The sequence below is a fragment of the Ranitomeya variabilis genome, chromosome 2, assembly GCF_051348905.1.
Source record: "Ranitomeya variabilis isolate aRanVar5 chromosome 2, aRanVar5.hap1, whole genome shotgun sequence".
Lineage (NCBI taxonomy): Eukaryota > Metazoa > Chordata > Amphibia > Anura > Dendrobatidae > Ranitomeya > Ranitomeya variabilis.
Window position 1 is genome coordinate 377,606,856 of NC_135233.1, and position 19,527 is coordinate 377,626,382.

Here is a 19,527-nt window from a genome sequence, read left to right on the forward strand (position 1 = left end):
GCAGGTGGCCAATCTGCTCTGCACCACTTCGAACCAAAAACTGCACCAAAACCGCAACAACCCGACGTGTCCGTAACTAACTGTAAATCAAAATTTGACACTTCGTCCTCCTGGCATATCACTTTTCCATTAAAAGAGTGTAAAAAAGTTTTCCATACCAACAAATCCTCCTTTATGGGCCTAGAAATTCTGACAAAATAGTTGGACCTCTCTACACCCCTCGTCGCCAGAGACAAACGTCTAGAAAAAACATGGCCAATAGGAATAATCCTACAGGCAAAAACCAGCAATCCTAAAAGGGATTGAACCTGCTTTAACCTGGCTTTCCTCGCCATCACAATCTGATCTATAACAGAGGCCAACCTTACCAATTTCTTATCTTGTAAACGAAAAAACCATAGCCGCTGTGTCCAGGTCAGTGTCTAAGAAAGAAAGATCTGTAACCGGACCTTCAGTCTTTTCACTCACAATCGGAACCCCTATTTTATTCATCAAATGGCAGGAGACGTGCAACAGATGAGCACAAGTGTTATCTTTGCCCAAGCTGATAAAGAGAAAGCCATCTAGATAATGTATGACCGATGGGATGCCCGACTCAAAACGCACCATCCACTCAAGGAAGAAAAAACCTCAAAATACTAGCAGGAGATGGAGCATCCCATAGGCAAAACATATCCACAAAATAGCAATCATCCAGCATGCAACCCAAGATATGGTAGCATGATGGGTGAACCGGCAAAAGACGGACATTATAGCCAACAATGCACCCTCCCCATTTGTTCCAAGGAGTCAGCCATTCTGGTACCCGCTCTGCTCCTGGTGTTTTACCTCAGGACAGAGGTAGGAAAGAAGGGAAACTTTCACAGCAGCTTGATGATTATACTACTGTGATCTGAACACTGTGGTGATGGCATCGGTGAGTACAGGACTGCAACCTGGCATTGAACCACTAATCCCCGGCTACCGAGCTTTCCTCACCACTGGATGGAGTATCCGCCACAGTCTTTCCTTCAACGATGAGAACAGCTCAGTATCCTGGTATTAGTAGTACAATAGTACAATCCAGACTGCCAACCGGTACTCACCGCCGCTGCACTGGTGCTCTTCTCCCCGCTGCTGACCTGGTAACTCTCACCACCACTACCCTGGGTTCTGCTCACCATCACTGTCCTGGTGTTCTTATCACCACCACTACCCTGGTGCTCTTCTCACCACCACTACCCTGGTGCTCTTCTCACCACTTCTGACCTGGTGTTCCTCTCACCACCGCTGACCTGGTGTTCCTCTCACCACCAATGACCTGGTGCTCCTCTTACCACCTCTACCCTGGTGTTCTTCTCACCACCTCTGCACTGGTGCTCTTCTCCCCGCTGCTGACCTGGTAACTCTCACCACCACTACCCTGGGTTCTGCTCACCATCACTGTCCTGGTGTTCTTATCACCACCACTACCCTGGTGCTCTTCTCACAACCACTGACCTGGTGTTCCTCTCACCATCGCTGACCTGGTGTTCCTCTCACCATCGCTGTCCTGGTGTTCTTCTCACCACCACTACCCTGGTGTTCCTCTCACCACCACTACCCTGGTGCTCTTCTCACCACCACTGTCCTGGTGCTCTTCTCACAACCAATGACCTGGTGTTCCTCTCACCACCAATGACTTGGTGCTCTTCTCACCACCAGTACCCTGGTGCTCTTCTCACCACCACTACCCTGGTGCTCTTCTCACCACTTCTGACCTGGTGTTCTTCTCACCATCGCTGCCCTGGTGTTCCTCTCACCACCACTGCCCTGGTGTTTCTCTCACCACCACTATCCTGGTGCTCTTCTCATCACCACTACCCTGGTGCTCTTCTCACCACCACTGCCCTGGTGCTCTTCTCACCGCCGCTGACCTGGTGTTCCTCTTACCACCAATGCCCTGGTGCTCTTCTCACCGCCGCTGCCCAGACTTCCTGTCACCGCTTGCAGATGAAATGGTGCCTGGCTTCCCCCACAGCTGAGAACTGGACAGCTCAGGGGGGTGCCCAATTCATAGCTGAGGCACCCACAGTGTAGGAGATACGTGGGACATTGTTTGCTTATTTACAGTGTGTGAGTATCGTGCTCAGACACTTACACACCAGCAAATAAAAGTGGCAGCCCCCAGTGGCTAGAGAAAAATAAATAAATGTGAAAATATTACATTCCATGTTTTCAAATAAATGTTAATATAATCAATAACTTTTAATACAAAACTAAATACTGCAACACTTTCCTTTTCTTCCCTTTCAGGACACTGGAGGAAATGTATAATTGTCCCTCTACGTGACTGCATACTTGTGATTCATCCGAGCGTGCTGTCAGGATTGTCTGGTGTCAGGAGGTGATTTGCATATTTTTGGCCACATTACAACTAGACATGTATTAATTGGGCAGAACACGTCTAGTCGGCACATGAACACATGCAGCTATGCACCTGGTACAGGAGAATCCTGATAGTGCGCAGTGTGCGCGTTGTGATCATTCACAGGTCTACAGTAACATAGAGTGACTACAGGCTTGTACCCCAAGCCTGGACCACCCCTTTAAGCCAGAGCATAAAATCGTAAAGGTTCCAGTGATTTGGAGCAGGATGTTTGCATCTGTCTGGCTGTGCAATAGTTTAGGGGGCCTGGATTTATGGGGCCTGGCCTAGGGTTCTGTATTTTTTACAGGGTCTTGGCAGGGGTATGTAATTAGTTAGGGAGCAGGTATTTATTTAGAGGGATTTGTCGCGGGGCTGTATTTACGTAGAAAGGCCTGACATGAGGACGTCATAGTTTGGGGCTGTGTATTTACGTGAGGTAAACAGCCCGGGGTTTACACAATATTTTTAAAGGGGTCCTCTCAAAAATAGCATTTATCAACAATGAACAGCATGTTCAATAAATATATGACTGGTGGCGGTCCAACCACTGCTACCCCCCACTGACCATGAGAATGGGAGTCCCATGTCCTATATATGCCCCCCGCTGACCATGAGAATGGGAGTCCCATGTCCTATATATACCACCCCGCTGACCATGAGAATGGGGGTCCATGTCCTATATATGCCCCCCGCTGACCATGAGAAGGGGTATCCATGACTATATATGCCCCCCGCTGACCATGAGAATGGGAGTCCCATCTAATATATAAAGCTGAATGTGTGTGTGTGTGTGTGTGTGTGTATATATATATGTGTGTGTGTGTGTGTGTGTGTCTATGTATGTGTGTATGTGCGTGTGTGTGTGTGTGTGTGTGTGTGTGTGTGTGTGTGTGTGTGTGTGTGTGTGTGTGTGTGTGTGTGTGTGTGTGTGTGTGTGTGTGTGTGTGTGTGTGTGTCCGGGATTGGCATCTGCACAGTCGCAGCTACAGACACAAAATTTTGCACAGTCACACGTCTGGACCCCGAGAGCGTCATAGGCTATGTTTTAAGGCGAAATTTTAACCCCGCGCTTTCCAATTCACCAAACAATTTTGCCCCTATCTACATAATGGGGAAAAAGTGGAAGGAAAAGTGTTGGAGGCAAATTGACAGCTGCCAGATGTGAACAAGGGGGACTTAAAGACTGAGAGTGATGGCGCCAAAGAGTATATACTGTACAGTTGCTAAGGTGGGGCCCCGACATGGGATACTCACCACACACGGGGATATGAACACACACACAAAATGCGCCACACACTACCACGTGCTTGAACACATATACCACCCTCAGCACACATTTCACCACACATACACCAACCTCGCCACATAAAAGTCGAAACACAAAAGTCCACGCTCAAAACTCGCCACGCGCAAAATTCGCCAGATGCAAAACTAGGCTCACGCAAAACTCGCCACACGTGCAAAACTCACCTCATTGAAAACTCGCCACACGCAAAACTTGCACACGCGGAAAAATTGCCACATGCACAAAAGTTGCAACACATGCAAAAGTTGCCTCACACAAAACTTGCACATACTCAAAACGCACCACACATAAAACTCGCCACACGCAAAACTCGCCATGCGCAAAACTTGCTGTGCACAACTTGCTACACTAACCTGTCACATGCAACTCGACACACAAAAAGTTGCTGCACGCATTTCGCCACACAAAACTCATCTCACAAAAGTCGCTACATGCATGTCGCCACACGCAACTCAACACACACAACGTGACACATGAAACTCGCCCTAAAACACACACAAGTCTGTTATTATCCTTCAAAAATAAAAATCTGATTAATAATAATAATAAGCAGACAAACTACAAGAGCAACAAATGTACCATATAGGAAATACGGCAGCTGTCAGTCACATGACCAGTCTATTATGTGTATGTGTGAGCTAATATGTACTGCCGGGGGGAGGGCTTCCTGTTGGCTGGGGATTTATTAGGCTGCCAATTTAGCTTACAAATACTGAGGTAATAATACTGACCAAATAATGTGTGAACGAGGTCTAATACAGGAGGAGATGACACACAGATATATACTATATACAGGAGGAGATGACTTACAGGTGTATACTATATACAGGAGGAGATGACACACAGGTATATACTATATACAGGAGGAGATGACATACAGGTATATACTATATACAGGAGGAGATGACTTACAGGTGTATACTATATACAGGAGGAGATGACACACAGGTATATACTATATACAGGAGAAGATGACTTACAGGTATATACTATATATAGGAGGAGATGACAGGTATATACTATATAAAGGGGAGATGACATACAGGTATATACTATATAAAGGGGAGATGACACACAGGTATATACTATATACAGGAGGAGATGACACACAGGTATATACTATATATAGGAGATGACATACAGGTATATATTATATACAGGAGGAGATGACTTACAGGTATATACTATATATAAGAGGAGATGACATACAGGTATATGCTTTATACAGGAGGAGATGACATACAGGTACATACTATATACAGGGGAGATGACACACAGGTATATACTATATACAGGAGCAGATGACACACAGGTATATACTATATACAGGAGGAGATGACTTACAAGTATATACCATATACAAGAGGAGATGACATACAGGTATATACTATATACATGAGCAGATGACACACAGGTATATACTATATATAGGAGATGACATACAGGTATATACTATATACAGGAGGAGATGACACACGTATATACTATGTACAGGAGGAGATGACATATAGTTATATACTATATAAAAGAGATGACACGTAGGTATATAGAGGAGATGACATACAACAGGTATATACTATATACAGGGGAGATGACATACAGGTATATACTATATACAGGAGATGACATACAGGTATATACTATATATAGGAGGAGATGACAAACAGGTATATACTATATACAAGAGGAGATGACACATAGGTATATACAATATACAAGAGAAGATGACATACAGCAGGTATATACTATTTATAGGGGAGAAAACATACAGGTATATACTATATACAGGAGGAGATGACACACGTATATACTATGTACAGGAGGAGATGACATATAGTTATATACTATATAAAAGAGATGACACATAGGTATATAGAGATGACATACAGCAGGTATATACTATAAACAGGGGAGATGACATACAGGTATATACTATATACAGAAGATAATAAATAATAATCTTTATTTTTATATAGCGCTAACATATTCCACATCGCTTTACAGTTTGCACACATTATCGTCACTGTCCCCATTGGGGCTCACAATCTAAATTCCCTATCGGTATGTCTTTAGAAACACAGAAACAAACACAGAGAGAACATACAAACTCTTTGCAGATGTTGTCCTTAGAGGGGCTTGAACCCAGGACTCCAGCGCTGCAAGGCTGCTGTGCTATCCACTGCGCCACCAACATACAGTTGTATACTGTATATAAGGGAGATGACAAACATGTATATACTGAGGGGAAAATGAGAGGTGTGAGGTGAAAATGAGGGGTGTGAGTGCAAAATGAGAGGAGTGAGGGAAAATAGTGGAGTCATCGGAAAATGACAGATGTGAGGTCGAAATAACAAGTGTTAGGGGGGAATGAGAGGAGTGAGGGGGAAAATAAGAGGAGTGAGGGGGAAAATAAGGAGTGAGGGGGAAAATGAGAGGTGTGAAGGAGAAAATGAGATGTGAGGGGAAAATAAGAGAAGTGAGGTGCTATAACTAACCACAGATATTTACTATGCCCAGGCAACGCCGGGCTCTTCAGCTAGTGTCCTATATATGCCCCCCGCTGATCATGAGAACGGGTTCATGTCCTATATATGCCCATCGCTGATCATCAGAATGGGGGTCCATGTCCTATGTGCCCCCCCAGGTACGGTGCAGTGATGCAACCACCACACCAGTCAGTAGCTATGACAGAAGTGGTCACAGAAGCCCCCTACATACATGAACAGTGGGGTCTGACCAGTATACTGCGGGCTGTAGCTGTTTATTGGTTCTTTTGTTCCCCAAGTTGCTTTGCTTTACAGGAATTAGTGCGCAGGTTCACGTTCTGATCATTTATTACTCATTTGATGGCCCATTACCAGCTGGCGGCAGCGGCAGCTGCAGCTTTATAACCATGGGCATCCTGCCCGCACACACTCACAACACAACTACTACACACACGCAAAGAAGCTGCCAGGCAGCAACCGATTAACAGGAAGTAAGTAAATACAGCAAACAGAGGGCGGTGACAACGACCAGCCAATCACAGCCGACTACTTCTCTCTGCTGATTGGTCAAAGGGCTTGAAAAGTGTGGCGGAAACGATTTTAGTCATGTGACCAGTCACGACAAGTTGGGGCGGAAATGTATTACCGAAAGTCTGCTGTGATTGGTTGAAATGCAATGATGACGTCAGTGGTTGCAAGCGCCGCTCAGCTGGTTGGTAATCTATGGGAACAGAAAAAAAAAAAATCTGACGGTGACGTCTAAAAAGTGCGACCGACGAGGTAAATACAACCTTTCTAATTTCACGTTTCTTATTCTAAATTTGCTCTCAATAGGGTTGTTGCCGCTGTGTGAAGCCGGTGTAATCCGCCTCTGTGGGCAGCTGAGTGACCAGTGTGCTCCCCGGTCTCTCAGCCTCTTCTTTACATGTACAGCTCATATTTGCCTGCATTCTGCTCATATTGTCTCCGTTTCTCCCAGATTTCTGGTTTTATGTCATCACCGGCTCTGTGTTGTCATTCTCCACTGTTTGCACCACCTCTGCTTGTTGTCAGTGACCGGAGGCAATAAACCTGCTGCACGACTGCTGCTTACAGACGACGCTGCTGCTGATCGTATCCGGACAGGTGGTAAATCCTTGGGTGAAAATGTGACTGCTTCCACTCACTGACAGCAAGCAGAGATCTCATATATGTCGTTGACAGCAAGCAGAGATCTCATAGATGTCAATGACAGCAAGCAGAGATCTCAAATATGTGACTGACAGCAAGCAGAGATCTCGTATATGTAACTGACAGCGAGCAGAGATCTCTTAGATGTCAATGACAGCAAACAGAGATCTCACATATATGACTGAGAGCAAGCAGAGATCTCGTATATGTGACTGACAGCAAGCAGAGATCTCGTATATGTCACTGACGGCCAGCAGAGATCTGGTATATGTCACTGACAACGAGCAGAGATATCGTATATGTCACTGACAGCAAGCAGAGATCTGGTATATGTCACTGACAACGAGCAGAGATATCGTATATGTCACTGACAGCAAGCAGAGATCTGGTATATGTCACCGACAGTGAGCAGAGATCTCGTATATGTCACTGACAACGAGCAGAGATCTCGTATATGTCACTGACAACGAGCAGAGATCTCGTATATGTCACTGACAGCGAGCAGAGATCTCGTATATGTCACTGACAACGAGCAGAGATCTCGTATATGTCACTGACAGCGAGCAGAGATCTCGTATATGTCACTGACAACGAGCAGAGATCTCGTATATGTCACTGACAGCGAGCAGAGATCTCGTATATGTCACTGACAACGAGCAGAGATCTCGTATATGTCACTGACAGCGAGCAGAGATCTGGTATATGTCACTGACAGCGAGCAGAGATCTGGTATATGTCACCGACAGTGAGCAGAGATCTCGTATATGTCACTGACAACGAGCAGAGATCTCGTATATGTCACTGACAACGAGCAGAGATCTCGTATATGTCACTGACAGCGAGCAGAGATCTCGTATATGTCACTGACAACGAGCAGAGATCTCGTATATGTCACTGACAGCGAGCAGAGATCTCGTATATGTCACTGACAACGAGCAGAGATCTCGTATATGTCACTGACAGCGAGCAGAGATCTCGTATATGTCACTGACAACGAGCAGAGATCTCGTATATGTCACTGACAGCGAGAAGAGATCTGGTATATGTCACTGACAGCGAGCAGAGATCTCAAATATGGCCACAAATTGAGACACATGGTCAGTTACAAACTGACCCACTCTCACAGAAATCTCAAACACCTCAATTTACAATCTTTCTCTGAGTCCCTTCTCCCTCTGTGTTCACATTACATTTCCCCAGTCCGTTAACGCCGCCCTATGTTAGACACATCGCTAGCGCATGCCCAAAATGGGCGTACGCTAGCGATGTGCCATCATTGCATGACGGACCTTGGGACGCGGGTGGCAACGTTTCCGGGTCTGTCACCGCTAGAACTCTGCTAGCTCTATCTGCGCTAGCACGGTCACATTTCGGCACTTGCGTTAACTCAGCCCGTTTAATGCATGTGTTGAAAGGGCTGCTTTAACGCAATGTGAACCCAGCCTTACAGACATAGCCTCCCTTCATGACACAGATGCTGCTGCCACTTTTTATAACAGCACAATAACAGCAACACTCAATTGGGCTGCCCCCCCTCATGCATAGCAAAACTCGTACACTCAACAGGCAGCCCTGGCTGACCAGCCTGACGGAAGAGCTGAGACGGGCTTCCAGGGTCGCCGAGCAGAGATGGAAGAGATCCCGCTCTGCCGAGCACTTCAAGCTTCAAGTCCACGCTCACTGCCGCAAAACAAACTTCTCATCTCTCATATCCTCCCTGTTTCACAACCCTAAACAGCTCTTTAACACTTTCAATTCTCTCCTATGTCCCCCTGCACCTCCTCCCTCCCCTCTCATTTCTGCTAAAGACTTTGCCTCTTTCTTTAAACAGAAGATTGATACGAAAGCTTTGGCCCGCAGCACCCAATGCCCCTCATAGCTGCTCAACCCTGTTCCTCCGAAACCAGCTTCTCCACCATGGCTGAGGATCAGCTCTCCACCCTTCTGTCAAGATCACACCTAACCCCCTGCACGCTCAACCCGCTCTCGTCCCACCTCATCCCTAACCTTTCCACGGTCTTCATCCCAACCCTAACCCATCTCTTCAACCTCTCACTCACAACAGGTGTCTGCCCCTCATCCTTCAAACATGCCAAGATCACACCCATCCTCGAAAAGCCCTCCCTCGACCCATCCTCTGTGTCTATATCTCTTCTCCCTTATACCTACAAATTACTGGAGCAACATATCCATCTTGAACTGTCCTCCTACCTCTCCTCCTGCTGCCTCTTTGACCGGTTACAATCTGGCTTCCGACCCCATCACTCAACTGATACAGCCCTAAGTAAAGTCACCAATGACCTACTAACCGCCACGAGCAAGCGACACTACTCTGTCCTCCTCATCCTGGACCTGTCTTCTGCCTTTGACACTGTGGACCACTCCCTTCTGCTACAAATCCTCTCATCTCTTGGCATCACAGACTTGGCCCTATCCTGGATCTCGTCATATCTAACAGACCAAACATTCAGTGTCTCCCTCCCCCACACCACCTCCTCACTTCGCCCCTTGTCAGTCGGTGTTCCTCAAGGCTATATTCTAGGACCCCTACTCTTCTCCATCTACACCTTCAGCCTGGGACAGCTCATAGAATCCCACGGTATGCAGTACCATCTCTATGCTGACGACACGCAGATCTACCTATCCGGACCTGACCTCACCTCCTTACTTACCAAAATCCCGCACTGTCTGTCTGCTATTTCAGCCTTCTTTTCTGCTCGCTTTCTAAAACTGAACACGGACAAAACAGAATTCATAATCTTTCCCCCATCTCACTCTACCCCTCCACCAGACTTATCCATCAATGTCAGTGGCTGCTCACTCTCCCCAGTCCCACATGCCCGGTGCCTCAGGGTGATCCTCGAATCTTCCCTCTCTTTCAAGCCACATATCCAAGCCCTTGCCTCCTCCTGCCATCTCAAACTCAAAAATATCTCCCGGATCCGCGCATTCCTTGACCGCAACACCACAAAAACACTAGTGCACACCCTTATCATCTCCCACATTGACTACTGCAACCTTCTACTCTGTGGCCTCCCCTCTAGCACTCTGGCACCACTCCAATCCATCCTACATTCTGCTGCCCGACTAATCCACCTGTCTCCCCGCTATTCCCCAGCCTCTCCCCTATGCCAAGCCCTTCACTGGCTTCCTATCGTCCAGAGACTCCAGTTCAAAACCCTTACTATGACCTACAAAGCCATCCACAACCTGTCTCCTCCATACATCTGTGACCTCGTCTCCCGGTACTTACCTACACGCACCCTCCGATCCTCATAAGATCTCCTTCGCTACTTCCCTCTCATCTCTTCTTCCCACAACCGCATCCAAGGCTTCTCCTGTGCTTCCCCCCTACTCTGGAACTCTCTACCACAACACATCAGACTCTCGCCTACAATAGAAAGCTTCAAAAGGAACCTGAAGACTCACCTCTTCCGACAAGCCTACAGCCTGCAGTGATCCTCAACCTACTGAACTGCCGCACAACCAGCTCTACCCTCTCCTAGTGTATCCTCACCCATCCCCTGCAGACTGTGTGCCCTTGCGGGCAGGGTCCTCCCTCCTTATGTACCTGTGCCTTGTATTGCTCATGTTGATTGTGTTTGTCTATATTTGCCACTTTTTTCACATGTAAAGTGCCATAGAATAAATGGCGCTATAAAAATGTACAATAATAATAATAATAATAGAAGCCTGCAGGATGGGAGTCATCAGCCCGAACCTCAGATCAAAGGGTTAAATATCTGCGTGGCTCCTTTATCTGTACAGAAATGCTCCCTCTGCCCAGGAAAAGGTCCAAAGAGCTTCTACTTCTGTGTTTTTGGGGTTTAGGGGGTCCTAGATGTCAATCATCACTATGGTAGTGGTCCGCCAGTATGAGAATCTGATGGCACCAACCCTTTAAACGGGCACAACCCCTTTAATTATGTAAATGAGTGACTTTGTTTTGCTTGTACCTACTGTATTTAGTAATAACCCCCCGCTCTCCTCTTTGTTTTCCTTTGCCGCCCCCAAGCACCATGGTTTTGTTGCCACCCGTCTTGACGGATGAAGAGGAGGCTCTACAGAGGAAGTTTGCCAAGCTGAAAAAGAAGGTTTGTTAAAGGGGTTTGGGAGTAGTTAAAGGGGATGTTCAGGATTTGGAAAAAATAAATCGATTTGACCACTGCAGCCAATCACTAGCATCAGCGATCTTGGTATGTGCACGCTAGCTGAGGTCTGTTATTGGCTGCAGTAGTCACATGGATTCATGGATTTCCTTTTTTTTTTTTTAAAGTACATCCATGCAACCACCGCAGCCAATGACAGACCTCAGGTAACATGTACGGTCCAAGATGGCTGATGCCAGTGATTGGCTGCAGCGGTCACATGGATGGATTATATGAGCGCTACACACAACATTATGATTCCGGTATTGTGTTACTACATCGCATCATATGATTTTCTGTAGTGTTATAGGACAGGAACAGCTCCACACCTGTCCAGGAGTTGTCTGTGGTATTGCAGCTAGGGCAATGGAGACACGCTGCATTACCAGATACCACCCGCGGACAGGTGTGGCGCTGTTTATGGAAGAAAGCCGCCATGTTTTGCAGGATCTTTTAATGTATTTTTTTTCCTGTCTTCTACTAGAAAAAAGCCTTGTTGGCCCTGAAGAAGCAAACGTCCACCAACCAGACGATCCAGGCCGGCATCAAGAGATGTGAGGCAGATCAGATAGTTACTCTCCATATTTAAAGAGTCTAGACACCCCGCTCCAGTGGTCGTGGCTGGTACTGCAGCAATCACTTGTCTGACAGTAAAATATGTCATTTTATTAATTTTTATAAAGGCATATACTCCCCCTTCCAGCGCCCTCTGGGATCAAGTGCAGGCTGCTCCGAATTTTTGCACCAGCACCAGAAGCCGGGTCTGCCTTGTTTGGAGTCGTAGGACCGCTGCAGACGGTAATTGGCTGCAGCGGTTAGGTGACAAGAAGATATTTCTCTGATGACGTGCTATCCTCGTCACCTAACCGCTGCAGCAGTACTTTGACATTCTAATGGGTAGACCCCCAGAGCAGCCTGCGCTGAGTGTTCGGGGGTGCTGGAAGGTGATTATGTCGGCATTTCTTATTTTTAATCGATCCATGCCTAAAAAAAGAAAACAAGACGACCCCTCTGAGCTGCGATACCAGGCACAGCCCAGAGACCAGCGTGGCGCTGTTACCATTTTTTCTTTTTCTGGGGAACTTGTCTTTTCCAGCTTTATCAGACCAACCAGCAGTGGACACGGCCACAGCGACAGAACAAGCCAAGATGCTGGTGAAGACCGGCGCCATCAGTGCGATTAAATCCGGGACCAAAAACAGCGGATTCAAGCGTTCCCGGACACTAGAGGGCAAACTGAAGGTGACGTCTATATGTGACCCCACGGGGTCTTTTTATTCTTGGCTGGTCCCTATATGACCTACACACACTGCACGTGACATTGCACGTAATGTATGGCCTCGGCTTAAAGTCTTTACTCATGCAGTCAAGTGGGAGTCCATGATTGTGTCTCTATCGGGGCTGTGGAGTTGGTAAGCCAAACCTCCGACTCCAACTCCTCAATTTCCATGACACCGACTCTGACTCCGACTCCACCACAATGAGCTCCGACTCCTCAATTTCCATGACACCAACTCCAACTCTGATTCCAACGCCACCAAAATGGGCTCCGACCCTACGACTCTGACTCCACAGCCCTGGTCTTTATCATTTTTGGGATTGTCGGGGGGCCGCAGGGGTTAGACCCTCACAGACCATCAAGATAGGAATTCCCCTTTTAATTTCAATGACTGTCTAATTGTTTGACGCCTTTTTTTTCTCTCCCTCAGGACCCCGATAAGGGCCCAGCACCCACTTTCCAGCCTTTCCAGCGCAGTGTCTCTGTAGACGAGGAGCAGGCGGAGGTCGGCACTCTTGGAACTTCTTTTTTTTTTTCGCTATAGGAGCCATCCAATCTGAGACCCTCGCTCCTAATACGTCGTCTCTTCTTCTCTTTCCAGAGTTCAAGGCGCAACCAAAGGAAGTCTCTGTACGACAGGTGAGTCTCCTCCATCCGTGGCCTCTGACCTTTCTATCCTCTTATTGATCTGATTTTCTCCCTTCTCAGTTTTGTCAGCTCCAGTGAACGTATACGAGAACCCGAGAGGGAGACAGAGGACCGAGAGAGCGACAGAGAAGGCCATCGCGTAGGCGACAGGGAGCCTTACGAACGAGACCGAGGCAGAGAGCGAGACCGGGAGAGGGAGAGAGACCGAAGTGATAGAGATCGGGAGAGGGAGCGAGACCGAGAAGGCTTCCACCGGAGTATGTGCACTTGTGTCACTGCAGGGATAGTAGCCACATCACACAGTGACCCCAGGAGCTCACAATCCAATTACCTTAGACAAGACAAGAACAACATGGCAGCTTTCTTCCAGAACCAGCTCCACTATTATCCACTGACTATTACTGGTATTCCAGCCAATTGAATTGGGCTAAGGTGTAATTCCAGACTCAACCAGTGTATTAGAGTGGTGCTGTTCTTGGAAGATTTACTAACCCCATCACTGCGACCCCCGTGTTGTTTATTAGTTCGCAGGGTGGGCTTGGGTGTAAACTTAGGCTGTAGATTAAATGTTCTCCATTTCTGATCCCCGGTGTACACAGGATCAGATTCTTTTCCAGAACGTCGAGCACCCAGGAAAGGAAACACGGTGTACGTTAACGGCGTGGGCATGAAGAAGCAGATGCTCACTGATGCTTTCTCCAAGTTTGGGAAGATCATAGACCTCGCAACTGACGCTCAGCGGAAGTAAGTGCGCAGAGATGCTCGTCCGTCGTGCTGGGGAGAACAAGCAGAGATAATCCGAGCTTCTGTTTTGTCCCATACAGCTGCGCTTTTGTCACATTTGAGAAGATGGAATCAGCAGATCAGGCGATCCAAGAGGTGAGATTGGGCCAGGGGGCACTAGAGAAGAAGCCGGGAAGGGCTTGGATCTGCTTCTAGAACCCCTACATAGTTAGAGAATCAAAGGGGTTAACCTACAAAAACCCAGATCTATTACATATTCACAGGATAAGTGATAAATGTCTTGGGGTCCTTCTGTCCACAAGAACAGGAGTCCCATGTGCACAATTTGGATGACGTGGTGGTCACATGCGCAGTACTGCTCCATGCAGTGTTTATGGGACCTTTTGTTTCATAGAGATTTAAAAGGGCTCTAATGCTCTAGCCCAGTGTTCTCCAACTCCGGTCCTCAAAAGCCACCAACAGGTCATGTTTTCAGGATTTCCTTAGTATTGCACAGGTGATTGAATGCTTGCCTGTCCAGGTGATGCAGTCATCACCTGTGCAATACTAAGGAAATCCTGAAAACATGACCTGTTGGTGGCTCTTGAGGACCGGAGTTGGGGAACACTGCTCTAGTCATACGGAGGACAGAGGAGCCCATATTAAGTGATAGAATTCATCTCCCTGCAGTCACCACTAGAGGGAGTGTATCAGCTCACAAAATAGTCTATGCATTCAATAATAGAGCTCCCTCTAGTGGTGACTACAGGTGGCCTGAGCTTTGTGTAAAAGGAATCTGTCACCTCAATTTTGCCCTATAAGCTGCGGCCACCGTCATCAGGGGCTTATCTGCAGCATTCTGTAATGCATTCTGTAATGCTGTAGATAAGCCCCCGATGTAACCTGAAAGATAAGAAAACCAGGTTAGATTATACTCACCCAGGGGCGGTCCCGCTGCGGTCCAGGTCCGATGGGTGTCGCTGTCCGGTCCGGCACCTCCCATCTTCATACGATGGCGTCTTCTTCTTTGCTTCCTGTCGTGGCTCCTGCACAGGCGTACTGATTTTCCCTGTTGAGGGCAGAGCAAAGTACTGCAGTGCGCAGGCGCTGAGCCTCTCTGACCTTTCCCGGCGCCTGCGCACTGCAGTACTTTGCCCTCAACAGGGAGATAAGTTCGTCTGCGCCAGAGCCACGACAGGAAGCAAAGAAGAGGACGTCATCGCATGAAGATGGGAGGTGCTGGATCCGGACCACGAAGCCCTTCGGATAGGATCGCCCCTGGGTGAGTATAATTTAACCTCTTTTTCTTATCTTTCAGGATACATCGGGGGCTTATCTACAGCATTCCAGAATGCTGTAGATAAGCCCCTGATGACGGTGGCCGCAGTTTATAGGTGAAAAATGGGGTGACAGGTTCCCTTTAAAGAGTGAAAAAAACGTGGTAAAAGTGACGAAACAAACTTGCTCTGTGTTATAACTGTGATGTGATACATTTGATATAATTTTATTTTATTTTTTCTTCCACTCTCCGTGTTTTTTCAGCTTAATAACACGATGATAGAGGACGTCTCGGTGAAGGTCAGCATTGCCCGGAAGCAGCCAATGCTGGATGCCGCCATAGAGAAGTCTGTGTGGGGTCAGCTGGGTGAGTATTTGGCAGCCGCTCACTCACAGGTTTCTGGATCTCAGTGACTTTCTCTAGAGACGCTCCACTCAGCTCAAATGCTTTATACACAAATATCTATACACAAAAGTATGTGCCCCCCACAATCCCCCTGCAGGAGTTTCTCTCGCCTCCCATCCTACATCCATAGACATTAATATGGAGTCGCCCTGCTGCAGATATATCGGCTCCAGCTCTTCTGGGGAGGATTTATACAAGATTTTGGAGGCGTCTGTGGGAATTTTTAAATTCGTTTATTAATTGCAGAATAAATCATACACACAGTTGCTTTGTATCCATCATTATCCTTAAATTACAGACAATTACCGTGCATTGCCATGTCTAAAGTGTTACAAAGATAGCAAACAGTGCATATTGATCATTAATATCCTATTTTATAACCTTAATTACAATAACCTCAAATAAAATAAAAAAATAAAAAAAAAGAACCTTCTAAAACTAACATACAGTGCCGCCAAAGGAAGGAATCTGTATTAAATTCTGCCCTGCAAGTAAGTAATGCCTCCAAAACCGTACACCCCACCACTCACGCATATACTGTATTATTACTGCCTATAAAGTATGACAGGAGGAGTTCCATCTTCCCCATATTTTTTCAAATTTAGCTGGACAACCTCTATTTTGATACAATGTCCGCTCATACGGAATAATTGAATTCACTAATTCAACCCATGCTTTGAGAGATGGGCTAGAACCACCCATCCACCGTAGTGCCAACACCTTTCGTGCCATAAACAGTGTCTCTCTCAGAAAAATCCCAGTGTAATGGTCCCAGGCCTCCGCTTCCCATACTCCAAACAAACATATCAATGGCTCAAGTGGGACAGGGATCGATACCAAGGATGTCAATAGTGTCGTCACCTCTTTCCAAGAATGGAAAACAATAGGACATTTCCAAATCATATGAGTGAAATCCGCATTACTGGAGTGACACCTCAAGCAGTCTGATGAGTGGAGACGACCCATTTTAAAGAGACGAGTCGGGGTCAAATAGGATTGATGTATAATATACAATTGGGTCATTCTATTATTGATTGATGGGGAGACTTTAGTTGGAGATTCCAAGATTTCATCCCATTCTTCTCCTAGTGTATCCGGAAGGAGCCTCCCCCACTTCCCCCTAATTGAGTCTATAATAGATCCACCGCCTATGGATAATAGATAGGTGTATAGAGAGGAAATGAGTCCTTGAGGGCCCTGCGAATTAAGAATTCCTATTGTCTGTGGGAATTTTTGTCCCTTCATCTGGAAGAGCAGTTGTGAGGTCAGACCCTGATGTTGGGGGGAGGCCGAGCTTCTAGTCTGTGGTCTTGGATGGGGCTGAGGTCTGTGCGGCCGCTGCCTCATGTCTGTATGGACCTCATGCACTGGGCTCGGTCATGGGGGGTAGATAAAGGTCTTCCCCAAACTGTTCCCACAAAGCTGAAGCTACAATTATCCACAATGTCTTCTGCTGAAGATTAAGATTTCTTTTCACTGGAACTAAGCACCGAGGCCGCCCCCTGGTAACAGCCCATAGCATTATCCTCCTCCACCATCTGTACAGGGGGCACCATGCAGTCAGGGGGTAACGTCCTCCTGAAATCACCAAACCCAGACTCCTATATCAGATGCAGATAGAGAAGTGTGATCCGTCACTGCACAGAACACGTCTCCTCCAGAGTCCAGTGGTGGCGGCTTTACACCACTCCATCCGCTGCTCGGCATTGTGCTTGGTGATGTACGGCTGTATGCAGCTGCTTGGTGATGAAGCTCCTGGCGGGGGCGCAGTGTTTGTTGTGATGTTACACCAGAGGAGGTCTGGACTCTGCAGTTATGGGGTCAGCAGAGCGGTGGTGACTTTTCTGCTCTCTGCTCTTCAGCACTCGGCCCCCCGCTCTGTAATGTTATGGGGTCTCCACTTCGTGGCTAAGTTGCTGCGGTTCCTTCCACTTCTCAGTAATATCACTCGCAGGTGATGGGGGAAGATTCAGGAGGAAGAAATGTCATGAACGGACTTGTTATCCCGGTGGCTCCTATTATAGGACCTCGCTGGTATCAGTGAGCTCTGCACCACCGGCCGTTCTGTCACATGGTAGTAAAGGAAGACAGCAGGCGAGGGGCGATGGGGCCTGATTTTATACATCAGGAAGGGGGTGTGCGGTGCTGGATGTTATACACCGGAGATCTAGGGGGCTGGATGCTTTACACCTGGGGTCTATGGGGCTGGATGTTATATATGGGGGGCCTATGAGGGCCAGATGTTATACACCGGGGGGCCTACGGGGGCCGGATGTTATACACCGGGGGCCTATGGGGGCTGGATGTTATACACAGGGGGGGGCCTAAGGGGGCCCGATGTTGTACACCGGGGGGCTTACGGGGGTCGAATGTTATAAACCGGGGGGCCTACGGGGGTCGGATGTTATACACCGGGGGGAGGTCTATGGGGGCCGGATGTTGTACACCAGGGGGGCCTACGGGGGGGGATGTTATACACCCCGGTGGGGGTCAGATGTTATACGCCGGGGGGGTGACGTGGGCAGACTAATGTTCTCCATGGTTAGACTGTCAGTAAGCCACGTATGGAGGCTGACCAGGTCCAAATAGGAGCTGCATACATGAAACGGTCAAAAAATTTTTTCTCCAGGCTGTTGGCAAAGTCTCTTCACTCCTCTATTTCGGAAAATCTGTACAAGTTGTGTGTAATGGTGAACGTTCCCTTTAAGCGCTGACTGTAAGCCTTGATGTCTCCGCAGCTTTCCACAGTAGTGCGAAGGGATCCCACAAAGACAAGAGATCTCAGGTCAGCTACTCCGAGGATTTCTTCAATCTAGATTCCTCCGGCGCGGGGAACACGACCGGGTGATCGGCAGAGAGGAGCTCGTGTGGGACGGGATGGCGCGAGGCATCAGACGGCTCACCGGAGCGCAGCTTTGTTTCCGACATTGTGCAGGGGTCAGCAACCCTCGGGGCATGCTGGGAATTGTAGTTTCTCAGTAGCTCGAGTGCCTCAGGTTGCTGACGTCTGGTCTTTTATGATGTGGACACGTACTAAGGGTCGCTATGGTGGGAAAACCCTTTTTTCAGGTCTCTCCTCTTGTAGTGAGGTGGACGCTGTCTGCGTAATGTGCAAGTGTTCAGCGCTGTAGAATAAACGTCTACTACTACTCTCATCCTCCATGTGTGCTGCAATCTTAGAACTGCTCTCTGCACTCACCCTACTGCTTTATTCTGCACCAATCACTCATCTGATAATCGGGAATATTTACTGTAAAAATTCCAGCTGAAACACAAAATAGCAGATTTGGGTCGTTTATTAAGCCTAGAGGTCCGTTTACACTGCACCATTGTCATTTCCTAATAATCGAATAATCAAGCAGTATAAAAGGGCTGACGATCACCCGCCAAACAAGCAAATCGTCGGGTGAAATGACCTTGTGGTCTGCACCGACTGTTCTGTGCACATCGTTCAGGCTGTGTAATAAGACTATTAAACGATCAGCCACCGGGAAGCCAATCAGTCACAATACTGCTAATGTAGGCATGCATGAGTATCCATCTGATAATCCGGCATATATGGTACTTGTAGGGGTTAATTTCTGCTTTCCCTGTGGTTTGGGAGGGCTTCAATGATTGCTTTCTTTCTGGGTAAGACGGACGGATGCGGACGTTGCCCCTTGCATCTTATAGTCCGAAAGTGAAGGGATATCAA

At 47.5% G+C, this 19,527-nt stretch overlaps 1 protein-coding gene across 1 annotated transcript; it reads left to right on the forward strand.

Moving 5' to 3' along the window:
• The first annotated feature begins 6,777 nt into the window (after positions 1–6,777).
• On the forward strand, positions 6,778–18,991 carry NELFE (negative elongation factor complex member E). Its single transcript, XM_077286069.1, has 11 exons — positions 6,778–6,961; positions 11,367–11,445; positions 11,984–12,053; positions 12,596–12,741; positions 13,209–13,283; positions 13,380–13,417; positions 13,487–13,683; positions 14,026–14,170; positions 14,251–14,305; positions 15,692–15,794; positions 18,572–18,991. The coding sequence occupies exons 2-11, from the start codon at positions 11,371–11,373 to the stop codon at positions 18,679–18,681; spliced, it is 1,014 nt and encodes a 337-aa protein (XP_077142184.1). The 5' UTR covers positions 6,778–6,961; positions 11,367–11,370; the 3' UTR covers positions 18,682–18,991.
• Positions 18,992–19,527: the final 536 nt, after the last annotated feature.